Source organism: Vicia villosa, linkage group LG4 (genome assembly GCF_029867415.1).
Source record: "Vicia villosa cultivar HV-30 ecotype Madison, WI linkage group LG4, Vvil1.0, whole genome shotgun sequence".
Classification (NCBI taxonomy): Eukaryota; Viridiplantae; Streptophyta; class Magnoliopsida; order Fabales; family Fabaceae; genus Vicia; species Vicia villosa.
In genome coordinates, this window is record NC_081183.1 from 141,892,268 (window position 1) to 141,907,192 (window position 14,925).

At 34.6% G+C, this 14,925-nt stretch overlaps 1 protein-coding gene across 1 annotated transcript; it reads right to left on the bottom strand.

Moving 5' to 3' along the window:
* Positions 1–1,198: 1,198 nt before the first annotated feature.
* On the bottom strand, positions 1,199–12,310 carry LOC131595337 (twinkle homolog protein, chloroplastic/mitochondrial). Its single transcript, XM_058867662.1, has 21 exons — positions 11,881–12,310; positions 11,668–11,792; positions 10,857–10,912; positions 10,707–10,764; positions 10,498–10,608; positions 9,884–9,970; positions 9,207–9,287; positions 8,418–8,483; positions 8,223–8,339; positions 7,996–8,043; positions 7,817–7,902; positions 7,330–7,390; positions 6,720–6,902; positions 5,302–5,433; positions 4,022–4,083; positions 3,554–3,637; positions 3,238–3,369; positions 2,308–2,404; positions 2,088–2,222; positions 1,923–1,990; positions 1,199–1,697 (listed from the first exon to the last, which is right to left on the bottom strand). The coding sequence occupies exons 1-21, from the start codon at positions 12,137–12,139 to the stop codon at positions 1,649–1,651; spliced, it is 2,097 nt and encodes a 698-aa protein (XP_058723645.1). The 5' UTR covers positions 12,140–12,310; the 3' UTR covers positions 1,199–1,648.
* Positions 12,311–14,925: the final 2,615 nt, after the last annotated feature.

Here is a 14,925-nt window from a genome sequence, read left to right on the forward strand (position 1 = left end):
AAATGTTGCAGTTACAAGATACGCTTTTAATATACGTGTTCCCAAGACCACCAGTCGCAATTCACCAAACTTTTCCTCCTCCACGAACTAACAGCTAGTCGAGGCGGAATATGACGGCATTAGAGGACGGCCCGACAATGTTAATCATCGTTTCACCAAATATCAACAAGAATTTAGGGTAACTATTTTGGGCAGACCACATGTCCAAAGAAGAAGGCCCAACTATGAGGCTTAATTTGTAGTATACATTCGGCGGATAAATGAATAGGTGATCTCACTAAAAGTCAAACATTTGATTTCAGCTGTTAGTGCATCATCAGTCATCAGATTTGATCGGACGACTCCTAGAATCTCATGTCGAGCTAAACGCAAGCATATTTAACTAGTTGTCATATATAAGCCCCATGACACATTATTCCAGGTATTATCTCACTTCTCAAACTACATATTTCTGACTCATTGACTTGAACATTGAAGTGCTAATCTTGCAATTTCTCGTCACTCTATTGCACCAAAAACTCTCATCGCCGCACTGAAAGAGCTCATTCTTTCGCCATTACATATTTCTCATTCTACCTTAGATCAATAAAATAAATCATAAATATGAATTTAACATTTATAAATGTATAATATAGTAAAAAAATAATAATAATTTGCAAGTGTTGAAACAATGTTATAATCATTTGTGTGTATAATTTGAATTCTAAAACAGGACACATTACATATTTCTTTAAGAAAATAGTATAAATTAAAGATAAATTGATAATAATGATGTTTAATTTAGATGCTCTTTGTCTCAGAGTATAAATAGCTCGATGATTACAATAAAGGAGACATGTATGATGGTCTTAACTTCTAAAATCTTATCTATAAAGAAATGTTTATTTAATTTTTTTAATTAAAAATAATAATCATTTATGAAACGGATTATACCGGTTATATAAATCCACCAGTGAACGGGTCAAATCGTATTTTCACCGGTTTGTTAAAAACAGAGCAATCTAGTAGCACGAGGTAATAAAAAAGGATAAAGCTACTAAGTTTCTCCGTTTTTTAAGTGTTGGGATTAACATGCTATAGTTCAAAATAGAGCATGGACACACCAGCATTAGAATCATTCTCAGAAATCTAGCTATCTGTATTAAAGAGTAGATTCACAATTCAAAAAATGTCTTTCGATCCACAATTGAAACCTCAATTTCATAACATGTCACACTTGAAACATAAATATCACTACTTCACTTATACTTGATGTTATTTATAGAATTAACCATCAATAATACATTAACCGTGTATTGCCCAATAGACTAAATCAATAGATACAGTACATAATAAATCTCAATCATTTGAGATCGAAGAGTCGTTGCAACGAAAAAAATCCTATACTATATACAAGGATGCAAATGCATAACTGCAAAATCCTATACTATAAAAGGCCAACTACATGATCCGAATAATCAAGTCAAAATTATGATATTATACAGTCAAATTTCAAAACCAATGATATGATGTTACTATTTACCACTCTTGATATTCATCCAGCACCTCAAAATGGAAACATTTTAGTCATGCTTAGAGGTCATAACTTCAATTCAACACCTACAAGCCGCCCAGTAAATTATAAGCCTGCCAAAAATGATTTGTATGACTACTGTTTCTTAGTATAATCTTCCGCTTCCACGTACTCGCCAGTTACCCTGTGAAAGTAAATTTGTTACCGGTTACCACCACATATTACACTAAAAAATCAGACTTGATTGTTCCAAAAAATTGAAAAATATTTACTCTGCAAAAAACAGAACCTCAATAATCACTCATCACTTGATTCAAAGTTTTGACATAAACGATCATAAATTAAACGTATTCTACAAAACATAAATGAATACATGCAGCACAATAATCAAGGGCAAGGGTCTTCAAACCTGTTATACAACAAATCGGCATCACCTATTGTCCCTGCAACCTTATTTCGTACCTTTCGAACACAAACCTGAAGCCACGACAAATCAGATAAGCATATAATTTTTTAATAAAGTTAAAAGATAAATGATCACCAAAATATAGACAACGATGTTACAAACACTCGCCTTCACTTGATCAACAGGCCCAACCTCAGGATCCCGATTACGATGAATGACAATTCCATTGTCACACTTGTTTATAAAGTGTGCACTTCCGCTTATATCATAAAGATTAGGAGGACTCCCAGTCCAGTTTTGCAGCTATCAGATGAGAAGCAAGAACATCAAGATAACAAATTTTTAAAAGTAATACAGCAATAGATAAATTAAAATCGTATTTACAAACCTGTCTGGGATGTGCTACAAACCAAACATGACATCCATGATGTTGGGCAAAACGTTTGATTAAGGTAAGCATCTGGCTCACATATTCAGTTTCCGTCCTGCAGGTTTCAAGCGACAAAATCTATGAAACTTATTTTCTGTGAAGCACAGACCACACACAATATTGATACGTCCATACCGACAAGTTGAAAAAATGAATTCATTGAATGTGAATCACATGTGTCAGTGTTGTGTTGGTGTCGGGCCCCAACACACCTTAGATCAAAAGTGACGCTGCTACAGAGCTTGTTTTGTGGTAACCGAGATGCATTGCATATTTTCATCAATCTACTTTTTTACTAGTAAACAAATCGCACCAGATTTAATTCCATGCTATGAGAATATTCTTTCTAAGGACGTCACTACTTCAGTTGTCTAGTGCGGAATCACGATAAATACCTCTCGCATCAAGGATCAGATATCTAGAGTAAAATTTGACACATTGGACAATTGTAGGACTACACTAGACCTAAAAATACTCTAATATGACCTTTGAATTTGGACTAGGTCTAACATTACACCAAAAGTCAGCATAAAAAGTAAGGATTGCTTAGACTTTGTTTTGATTAGTTTGGCCACATCTTAATTAATATGGGATTTCAACAAAGTATAATAGATGTATTTAACAAGCTAGATTTATATATATCATTATGCATCAGTTTGAAGTGTAGAATCGGTGTAATAGAAGATAATCCTTATTTCTTATCCCTACTATTTGGGAGTTATACTTCATTGAGGATTTCAATTTTAATGAAAGTTGAATTTTAATCCTTTTATACAAATTCATAGTAGCTGAAAGGAATCCCCTCGACAATTTCAAGTATGCTAAAGAATATGACATAACAAGCAAAATAAAATCAAAGTTAAGAATGAAATCTGTAAAGAGAATTACTGGTGTGGAGATCGCTGATGATCAAGCTCATTATAAGGATCAATTACAAGTCCACGCACCCCATGTCTTAATACCGCTGCTTTTGCAAGGTCAAGAACCCATTTTATATTTGGAAGAGCATCATCTTCACACCTAGTATGAGTAGTTACATTTAAAATTAAAAAGTACAATTTTAATCAAATCAATTGCCGATATGTAATAGATTGTTTCAATAAGCATTGCTTAATGTAATAAATTTTGCATAGCCTACTTTTAAGTCACAGTATCAAAAAATTTAGAAGATTGTTGCTTATAAATAAGGCCGGAGGGGGAGTACCTTATAAGATGAAAAGTATCGTTTAACCAGAGCTTGCCTTGTTCATATTCCTCCAAACTCATCCGCTCGACGTCTTCAGCATAGCTATTTTAGATAAACAAGTGAACATAGACAAACAAATAATTTTACATCATAACAATCACAACAATTGTAATTAAACAGTCAAATACTACTTGATATAAGGGTCTTGGTACAACAAAAGTACACTTGCAAGGTGATGAATTAGAAAATGGAGGATAGCACAACCACTAAATAGCACAACCACTAAAATTCATTATAATCCTTGGTGAGAAAACTCAAACAGCAATTATTTCACTAGGTTAGAAGGACCCAGAGATATTTTTCTTGAGTAGGAAAACCTCCTTTTGATAGATAGGAGTAGACATCCAGCACTCAAATTACGAAGAAAAAAATTCCCGACAAAAATAATGAGTGATAATATGGTAAAAGTCACAGTTCAAATCTTACCGATCATTAAAGAAAGGCTTCCTCACATGTTTCTCCAAAAGCTTTCGAGCATGTTCTCTAACCTACAGGCAGTAAAAGAGAATCAAAACAAAAGCAAAGTCCAACAAATATATGAGGCAATGATTCAAAATTGACCATAAACAAAGTCATTCATTGCTTGCTTGCATAACAATATGGAATAACAAACATACAGTGGTAGACAATTATAATTTAACTCTGTCCAACCTACAACAACTGACAGTAAATCAGATCCTTAAAGAATACAAGTAGCCAATCAACACTGAAACAGTAATCCAGCACACTCAACATTCCCTGTTGAAGGTCGTTTGTTACAGATCAAACTAAGGAATAAATACACAAGATATATATTGGTATACAACTATATATGATATATGCTATATGACAAGACATCCACCAAAAACAAGTCAAGAGAACAAAGAATATTTTAGAAAAAATATGATGTCAGAGCTTTCTGGTACATCTAGAAAAATCTGAAAATAGACAACCCTAAAATAAAATCACTCTTGCAAACAGTCATTTGAGCTTCAAGCGTGAGTATAAAGCACAAGCACGCTGTTCCTTGTAGTGATGTTTTATAGTCAAAGAATGTGAGTGGCATTTTAACAATCTTGACCACTTGATGCGAGAGGTTTTTGTTCTATGCTAAGGAACCAGCTCAGATAAAAGCTTTGGTAATTACAAATTAGACTTAGGTTAAGCATTTTTTATTAATTTATCTCTTCTAACATGTCCTAAGAACAGATATATTCTTTGGGGCATATCCATGGAAACAATTATATGGACTTGCCTCCGGCCATTCTGATGTACCTAACTCCACAACATCCTTTTATTATATACTCCCTCCGTCTCAAATATAAGCAACAAAAAAAAAATTCTATGGTCTTAAATATAAGCAAAAAAAATCAATACTTATTACATTCAATGTCACTATTCCAAATATACCCCTACAATTTTTTACATTTTAAATATTTGCAACAATTTCCAAAGTAAAAAATAGGGGTAAAATTAGAAAGAGGGTAAGAATTAAATGCATTGAGACATCCTCCTTAAAGGGTGAGCTTTTTTGCAAATTTGCTTATATTTGAGACCGGAGGGAGTAGTTAGTATGAAGAAGCATATCAAAAACAAATAATTCAAATAAAGCACTTTTGTATGCATCAGAAAGCCTCAGACATATTTTGTTACGGTTAAAAGTTACAAAGACACTTTCTTTGGTAAATAAGATGAATTTAAAAGTTGGCCAAAAACTATCTACTGACCTTATTTTCCATGGAACAAAGTACAAATTTCCAGCCAGCAATTTTATTAAGATTGCATAGAAGAGCATCAATCCACTCACTCTTCCCTGAATTGGGAATTCCAGTTACTATAGTCAGTTCTCCTGGCACAACCTGGTGAAAGTAATTTAATTAGAAAAAATATATATTTCCAGAATAAAAATGACACAGCCAAGAACAAATTTTAATAACAAAAATATTTCCAAAAGTTTATTTTTTTTATAAATTCAAGATATTGTCTGAAAAAAGAAAGGCAAGGAACTGAAAAGTAATTTACAACTAAATGCACATATGATACAATATCCTGCTGAATACAAGCACGAAATCAAATTACAATTAAATGCAATCACAATTCATAACATAACACCTTTGACGTGTAGTGAATTCACTAAGCATTCAGAATGACATTTTATCCAGTTTGTAGACAGTTGAAAGAATGTTTCCTACCTCAAAATCAGTGCATACAAAAGGTTAACAAGATTAACTGATTCAAAGGTCTACTTATACAAAAGCTTCAAGTTCAAATAATAGTAGGATTCAAAAATATGTTTTATAGAGCCAGTTCATGTCCAATATCCCGAGTTAATTTAGTCAGTGGACTTTGAGTCCTACAGGGTATTTGATACAAACCAATGGAACCTTAACCGAAACAAGAGAAATTGCAGAGCAAGAAACGGGAAAAAATTATGCAACCTTAGATAAATAATACTTTATTGATAATAGACCAGTATAATACTAGTTGTAAGAGGGTTTCTCTAACTACTCCCAGTGCAGAGCTCCAACCCAGAGAGGAATCCTACTCTGGCCCTACTAGCAAACTATTCCATCATATTCTTAAACTACTAAGAATTTCTCCTCGTATATAAATAAAGAGAACATCCCATTATTTAACCCTAATGGGCAGTCTATTTATTAGCCTACTTAGCCACTTCACTAATAATCATTTTCACCTTCCTTTCACAAACTCACTATGTACCTAGACAACTTATGTGCTAACTGTGTCTTCGAGTCCATCTTCTCATCCCGGATCATATCACTATTTAGAAGCATAACCAAAGTAGGGGTTTTGGTCAATAATAATAAGCTAAAAGTTTTAGTTGGAAAAAATATAGGAAGATGTGCAAGAAAATGGTAACGCCATAGTAGTTAGTCATTTTAAAAATAGAAGAAAAAAATAATACCAATGCCACTCATTATCCTACTTTTCATTTAGTAAATAATAGTTTGAAGCTATATACCGTGCATTTAAGTTAGCATAACACAAACATAAAATTTAAGATTCTGAACCAATTTAGAATCTAATCAGAATTGAAATTAAAATTCAGTGTTCACTTCCAACTACAATTTACAACATTAGTATGATAGTAAGGAGATGTAGAAATTAAATAAACGGCCCTTACATTGTATAAACCATTCAGATTATTCCAGCCAGTTGAGAGACCAATGTCATATCCCAAAGTTCGATGATAATATGCATCAAGCTCATCAAAGTAATCTCTGAAGTTAAACAATCCACGTATAGGGTATAATTCTGCATTCTCAATCGCTTCCTTCAATGCATCGGGGCCCAAATACATGAGAACCTGCGAATATATTACAAGGTTGCTACGGTTGTCAAAAGCAAAATTACAAACAAACATCTTCAAGTGGCATGCATCAGAAATGAAAATGTATAAGCCTAATTCTAACTTCAAGTCTGCATTCCCATGTTTCAAACATTCATCCTATAATCCATATTAACAAGCCAAGTAAATAATAAATTCACAAATCATGCATGAACAATTGAAAACACAAAGCAGGTAAAAGAAGAGTAACCAACACAATTATGTCTGTTACATTCATTTTCATTGTCAGTTGATATTGCACTCTTTATAAAGTCTAAACTCTAGAGAAAAGTTTCACATGCCTTCTCATTTCTATATTTTGGGGATTTCAGATTTGTAGGGTGGGAGAGAGTTCAGAGGAAGGGTGCAGGTAAAGTAGAACTTGCGCAACATGTTGAAATCTAACCTCATTTGCATCTTTGCAATCATCAAGCTTCCCTTTTTTAGGCCACCGTACACGCCAGCATCTGCAAATAAACATCAGAAATGTTACTAGTCATTAAAACAGTATAATCAACAGAGAATGGTAAACTAACATATAGGGGGGACTAATTCCTCCCATCAATGAAAATAAATGAATAAAATAAACTAATGACAGAGAATAGTGGAAGCATCCATTCTAATCATATAACCCTGAATCAAAAGAAGCCAAAATTAGACAATCCGACAATCATCATAGTATAAAAGATTTATAGGGACACCTTTTATCTTAAAAAGCAATTATTGGAACTAAACACACAAGCAACTCGAAAGTAGTTCATCTCTACAAAAAATGAAAACAAATCCCAAAACAACAAAATCATCTGCTAATGAAAGCATAACAACAAGGATGGTCTAAAATAGTTGTGTGAAAATTTATGGAAGTAGTTATATCAAGATATAAACATGCTAACTTTTCTTTCCCAATGCGACGTGCAAGCTCCTCAGCCAAGGCTTGACCAGGTGGATCCCCATCAGTGGCAATAATAATCCGGGATGCCTACCAACATAAACATAGAGAAAAACGAGAGATGTTTATAAAAACTGTTTTTACCGGTACATACAACAGAGTGGAATAACAACAACTGCAGACCTGCTTTAGTTCATCTTTGCAGTTCCACAGATACTGATACTTCGTGTCCTAGCTTTACAGAATTATAATTATGACAAGAGCATCAGAGTTTAACATTGCACAACAGATCACAGTATAGTTAAACAAGGTGTGAGTGAAAAATAAGAAAATATTATTGAATTTAAATTTATAAATTTATATATGTACATGTGTGTGTGTGTGTCCAGTATGTTCAGCATAAAAAAGACCTTATCCTCAGGAGGCAAGTCCTTTGAAGAGACTGATGGAGGTGCGCCGTCAGGAACACTAACACAATTTCGGAAGCCAGCTTCTTCCATTGCCAGTTTGTCCATTTCACCTTCAACCTAAAGTACACAGTCAAAATAATAAGAATAAAACAAAACTTTCAACCTTATCATTTGTGCAGCAGACGGAATGCATACAATGATAACATCACTTTCTCCAACTATGTCATCCAATCCATAAAAGATCTTTTCAGTGTCTGATTCCTGAAACAAGAAAAAAAAATGAGGGGAAAAAATGTAAAATAGTTGTAAAACAGAAGATATTGAGAGTAAAGACAATATGACAATATTTCAAGCAAAATAAAGTTAAACATAACTTATGAGATCAAATATTTGACTGCGATTAAGACTAAAGTCTCACATGTCAGAAAAACAGTTTGGTTTTATATCAAATGAGATCATCAACGGAAACAATATACATTTAGTGAAATTTGATGGAGAGGTACCAGAGGAACAAAAATATCCAATGGTTTTCTTTTATTTGAATTTTGAAAAGGGCATATGATAAAGTGCCAAGAAAAGACAAGTAGGCTCTAGATAATAAGGGAGTTCTTGTTGCATACCAAGGATGAGTGTTGCAGGGCTCAAACTAACATTGCAATATTCAATCAAGCCGTGAAGGACTTGTAAATGAATATGTGCACACAATTAGTCAAATGAGACCTTATCTTTTCATGGATTTAGACACATGCTTATTGAACATATCCAATTTAACAAAATGCAGTCCTCAAAAGAGAGTTGACGGAGGGAATAAATGTGAAACTAGAGCTGTGAAGGGAATTTTTTGAATCATATGCTCGCTCGTCTTCAATAAAGTACAAATAAATAGATATACAAATGCTAATTCATCTTTTTTAAGGAAATAAATATCACGTATTAACTTTAATACTCAATTCAATTACGGGCAGTATCAGCGATTGCTTATACCTGCCAAAACTTCTTGTTGATATCTCGGTACTTGCAACTAATAAGCGCTCCATTACGACGATAGGGGAATGCAATAGCAATCTACAAAATAAATGTTGCGAAAACAATCATAACACTGGTGAGTCGCTCATTAAGTAAAAGAGTAAGTATAAGATGGGTATATTCAAAATCTTCAATGTCACATCTCTGTTAAACAGAAATCATGGAAAATTAATGCCTGATGGATCAACAAAACCACATATTTTTCAAGTGAATTCTAACCAGTTAAGTCCTTATTGTTAAATATTGGCATTTTATCAGCTTGTAGGTGGCATAACCAGTATCCGTCATATTACCAAATTCAAAATTATTACACGTCTACCATGGAACATTTTCTAGTAAATATATGTCGAATGTTTGCTCTTGGATCTCTCTTTCAATAAAAGAAATCAACTAATAAAAATATATAATGAATAAGGAATAAGGAATATAGAGGAACTAATAAAACATGGAAGATACATGTTCATATAAAGAATATTAAATTCTTAATTTGATTATCATCAACCATATGTACAATTTATTTTGACTTGATAACAGTACCAGCTAGCTTATCTAGATCGCTAACTGGATTATTGCCAGCTTAAAATGTAACTTTCTATGCAACTCAAAAAAGCACAAATTTTAGTAGGTAAGTGAACCTGATCATCCTTATATTTTTTCTGCTTGACACCATTCCTCTTCAGAGTCTTAATTGAAATCAAGCGCTCTGAAAAATATCCGACCAGCTGAAATAGGGCAAATAAAGTTGTATTCACTATATTGCTTGAAATGAACAAATACATTATCAAATTTATTACAAATTACAAATAAAATTGAAACTCTACATGGTGAGTATAAAATATATAAAGCAAGATACACATCAAATATCAACTTTATTCAATAAATGCTTGTCTGAAAATTAGCAAATGGCCCACAGATTTGAGTTTGTTGTTTTAGTAATGCATGGTCAAGTCGGCATGTATCCTAAACACAGGTCATGACTAAATATAAACGACTCTGATTACCAAAAGAAACTCAATAAAATAGTTCTAAAAGGCATCATCAGCAAGGAGGGGTGGGTGTCAGTCCTTTAAAAAGAAACGAAACCTTTATTTCTTGTAAAAGAATCATGCACTCAGATGTATGAAACAAGATAAGATATTTAGCAAATGCAACAGATTCTTCCCATGAGTAATATCTTACCCACAGAGCAATGCACATCCATAGTTTTGAAAAAAACATGGACAAAATTAAGTATGGTGAAATATATTACCTCAGTACAAAGTGGTTCTAGCTGCAACTCATCCTCCTTAATTTCTCTTTTTTTCTTCGCTGGGATAAATTGAGTCATTGCCGTAGAATATGGATTTCTACCAGCAAAGGCCTACAACAGAAGGGTAAAAATTGAAGTGACTAACATTTAGACATCCCATTGTATTAAGCAGGCTTTGCAAAATTGTTTTAAAAAACAAAATATCTAACCTGAATGCTGCCTTTCCAACCACACTTTGCACGAAAACACTTCCATGCAGCAGACCCCCTAAACTCAAAATTTCAGTTATTAAAACAGAGTGGAATCAGATCGCTAAAAATAGAACTAGACAAGACTATGAGAAAAGGTAAGTAAGATACCCGTCTGGTGCAATGATAACGGAAAAGGTTCTTTCTCCCGTGTCACCGCCTTGGCACTAACAAAAAACAATATTGAAAGAAACGCACAAGAATGAAAACAGATAACATATTTGAATTGCATTGCAACGTGTGAAATGGGATCCATGCTGCAAGACACATTCCAAAGGGTTGTTTATAATTTGTAATAAATAAAAATAATAATAATACACACTCTTCAAATCAAAATTTTCTGGGACTGTCGTTTTGACAGAATAATCCACTCCCTCTACTCAATTCCAAACTTGAAACATAACAATTGACAAAGACACAATTCTCTGTATTTATGTCAATACATAAACTAAAGCATACTACAATTTTGTCTTTAGATCAAAAATTTCAGACCAGAGCTTCTTATTTAAAAAAAAAAAAAACATTTTATAGTAAAGAAAAACAACAAAATGTAAAATTTAGGGCAGTTATCATGCAAAGTATATACTTCATAAACTTTGAACCAACTTCATTTTGCAAACTGATTTTACGAAAAACAACCCTCACATTCCTTCCGTTTCAAATTGGTTAGCAAATGTCATCAACTGAAACCATATTCAATTTTGCTATGCAAGCATAAGTCTCCCGTGATAATCAAAATATACACAACATTTTTCGTAGTTACCGCGCTAAGTTAAATAGAATTGCAGAACTTTCCACAGCATATAAAAAAACACTACCCGTTCACAAATTCTATTTGAAAAGCTTATAATGTCCAAAAAAGTATTCAAGTTTGCATATAATAACAGAAAATAGAAACATGGCAATGATGAAAGAAAAAAACCTCAGGACAAAGCATGTGATTATATTGTTGACCAGGAACACAAATTTCAGCATCCATTCCAATAACCTCCAACTTCCTCTTCAAAGCATCAATATTCGCATCCAACATACTCTCATCCAAATTAACTTTTCCAAACCAAAAAAATTATATCAATAAAAATTCAGTAACGTAACTAATTGAACATTAAAAATTGTTCTGTTTTATGAACCTTACCTGATCTTGTAGACTTAACAATGGAAGTAGCATGGTAGCCATTGATTTTAAGCGGCGTCGGAGGGTATTTGGAAGAGGTTTTAGAACAAAAAACGGTGAAAAATCCTCTTTTAGGTTGAAAAAAGTGGTGCGTTTGAAAGAGGGGTTTTGTGAGGTTTGGGAATGGTGTGGAATTGGAGAGGGTTTGAGTGTTCATAGTGGAGAGTTTTGAAGGGAAGGTTAGTAATGGAGTTACAGCGTGAGGATAACGAAAACGCATGTTCTGTGAAATACAGAAGATTGAAGATAAAATTGCTAGTATAGTGGAGAGGGTGCCATGAAAAGGAGCAAGCGTGAAAGGGGGGAAAAGAAAGGGTTTATGTTCGAGGACAAAAACCTTGAGAGAAATTATTCTCTGTTTTCGGTTCTAAAGTTTAGTATCCGCCAAGAGTGAATTAACAACCTTTAGATTTAACGAGTGATTGAAATTTCTTTAAGATTGGAAAATGCCTAAACACTTTTGTAGACAATTTTTTTAAGGAAATTTCTTTATCCACCCATCTTCTTGGTGATTCCTAGAGCTGTCAAATAAGCCTTATATTTGAAAGCCCCACTTATTTAGCTCCATCAAAGCCCTAATATATTAAGCCCCTATTATTGGAGATTTATTTTAGGCCCTAAAATGTTAGGCCCTTTCCATAATACAATTTTTTTGGCCCCATTAAAAGGGCCCTATTTTATTCCAAAAACTTGCACAAGATTCTATTTGCACCAAGATTATATTTCTATGTCGATAAAATCATTGTATACATAAAACTATATATAGCCTGAATCGATAAAATAACTATAAGATCTAGTTCTTTTGATTCGTTGTTATTTGTTATAGCTTAATAAAGTGCTTATTGTTTAAGCTATTTCAATAAATGTATGTTTGGATCATATGTTTATATGTTGTTTTCAACTTTATTCCAATAATAAGCTCTCTATGATTAATAGCTTTTGAAAACAGATTATGGAGATGTGCGTTTTCTTTGGCTCTTTCAACAAGTGTTTGAAGTAGTAGATAAGCTAATATAAGTTAATCTGAAAATGTGATAGTGTTGCTAACTGCACTGTCAACACTACTGCAATTTAGTACTAATTTTGTTTTGATTAAAAGTACTGAGAATAAAAAGATAAATGGGGAGGGAGAGGTTTGTTTTGTTTAAGTAAAAGAAAAAGTGAAAAAAAACGTGATCTAGAAATGAGAAAGAGAGATGTGCAACATGTAAACTTTGCCTTTGATGGAATAACTTTTTGTGGTTGTTGATTTCTGTTACTGAGTTCTGTGTTTTTTAGTTTTTCAATTTCAGATGGACACACAATGTAATTTTTTTTTTTCAAAATTATGTTTTTTTAATTTTATTTGGGCCTTATGGCCCCCTTTTGAAATTTAGGGCCTTCTATCTATAGGCCCTATATATTTGAGGACTTACTATTGTTAAAAAAATTTTGGCCCTCTTAATATTGGGGTTGGGGCCCAAATTAATTGGCCCCTTAAATTGACACCTCTAGTGATTCCTGGTGAAAAACTCAAAACGTTCCTATATTTCGAAAATGCATTTTTGAAGTGTAAAAAAATGTCGTCCAGAATTGATTTTTTTTTTTAATTGTTTCAAATTCTTATGGATTTCAATTGTTTTAGGAATATGACAGACAACCCAACACACATCAGACAGGGGAGAGAGACCCAGACAACGTCGGCTAGACGCAAGCGGGCGGAGCAGCTGGCATCGACGCAGAGACGAGGTCGTGTGCGAGTATCCGTGCAGATGGACGAGGGTACTTCCTTATCTGGATCGATGAGCCGTCTAGCTCGGGTGTCTTCTTCCCGTCAGGCGGAGGTTCGAGAGGAGTAGGAGGAGGTGAGATGCCAGGAGGAGGAGGTACTGGATGTTCACCCTCCGCACGGGGAGGAGGAGGAGGAGGAGGGCTACACCGGAGGGTCCAGTGATACCTCCGTGCTGATTTCCTACCACGAGCACGTCGCTCGACGTGTCTGGGAGGGTGAGGTATCTTTTATAATTTATCCGACTTTTTTATTTAGCTTTTTATTCCACATTTTCTTAACGGTCTAATTAACAATGTTTTTGTTTTTTTTGTAACAGGAAAGACAGACTTTAAAAATGGTGAACCACGCTCGGAAGATTTGTAGTCTCTTTAAACTAGAGGTGCAATGGTTTAACGACGCGGTGACTGCTTCAGGGCTAGGTGGACTGTGCATGACCGGGTATACCACCATCACCCACGGCATGCAGGGGGCTTTTGTGGAGCGGTGGCACAGGGAGCCGTCTTCTTTCCACTTACCGGTTGGGAGATGACGATCACCTTGCACGATGTGCACTATCTTCTCCACTTGCCGATTCGGGGGATGCTGCTGGACCATTCCCGGATCCAGAGGGTCGATGTAATCGGCTGGATGATGATCTATCTAGGTATGGACCCAGATATGGCTGATTTTGAGTTTCGAACGACAAATGGGCCTCATATACGGTTCTGCACATTGTGCGACTATTATGAGCACCACCTGGTGGCGGCGGCCGAATCCGAGGATGTGGGTAACGACCTATTTATGGAGTATCACCGTGCCTGCGCTATTCGGTGTTGGTTCATGTTTTTGGTAGGCACTACACTCTTTGTGGACAAGAGTGCAAGATACGTCGACGTGACCTACCTCCGCTACTTCATGGACGTGACTACCATTCACCAGTGGAATTGGGGGTCAACTATTCTGGCATACCTATACCAGAAACTAAATGAAGTCTCCAACTGGAGGACCAGGCAGATGACCGGATCCGCCACACTCCTGATGGTACGTTTCATTTTAATTGTTTCACATTTATTTATGGTTCGTATTTATTTTTAATACATTATCGTGTTTGTGTTTCAGGGATGGATCATCTCCTACTTCCCTTGCATCCACGGCTTCGCCATTGATCCTGCATACCAGGACGCCATGCCCATGGCCGCCCGATACGTTCTCCAAAGGGGGAACAATGTAGTGAGACCATGTCGCGGGTACCTCGA

Bases quoted from the DNA above. Each gene is read 5' to 3' on its own strand.
- LOC131595337 (XM_058867662.1), bottom strand. From the start codon at position 12,139: ATGCGTTTTCGTTATCCTCACGCTGTAACTCCATTACTAACCTTCCCT. The intron at 8,044-8,222 runs GTCTTTTTTATG...CTGTAAAGCTAG, and splicing joins ACTTGCCTCCTGAGGATAAG to GACACGAAGTATCAGTATCT. The intron at 7,903-7,995 runs GTCTGCAGTTGT...TTATGTTGGTAG, and splicing joins GCAAAGATGAACTAAAGCAG to GCATCCCGGATTATTATTGC.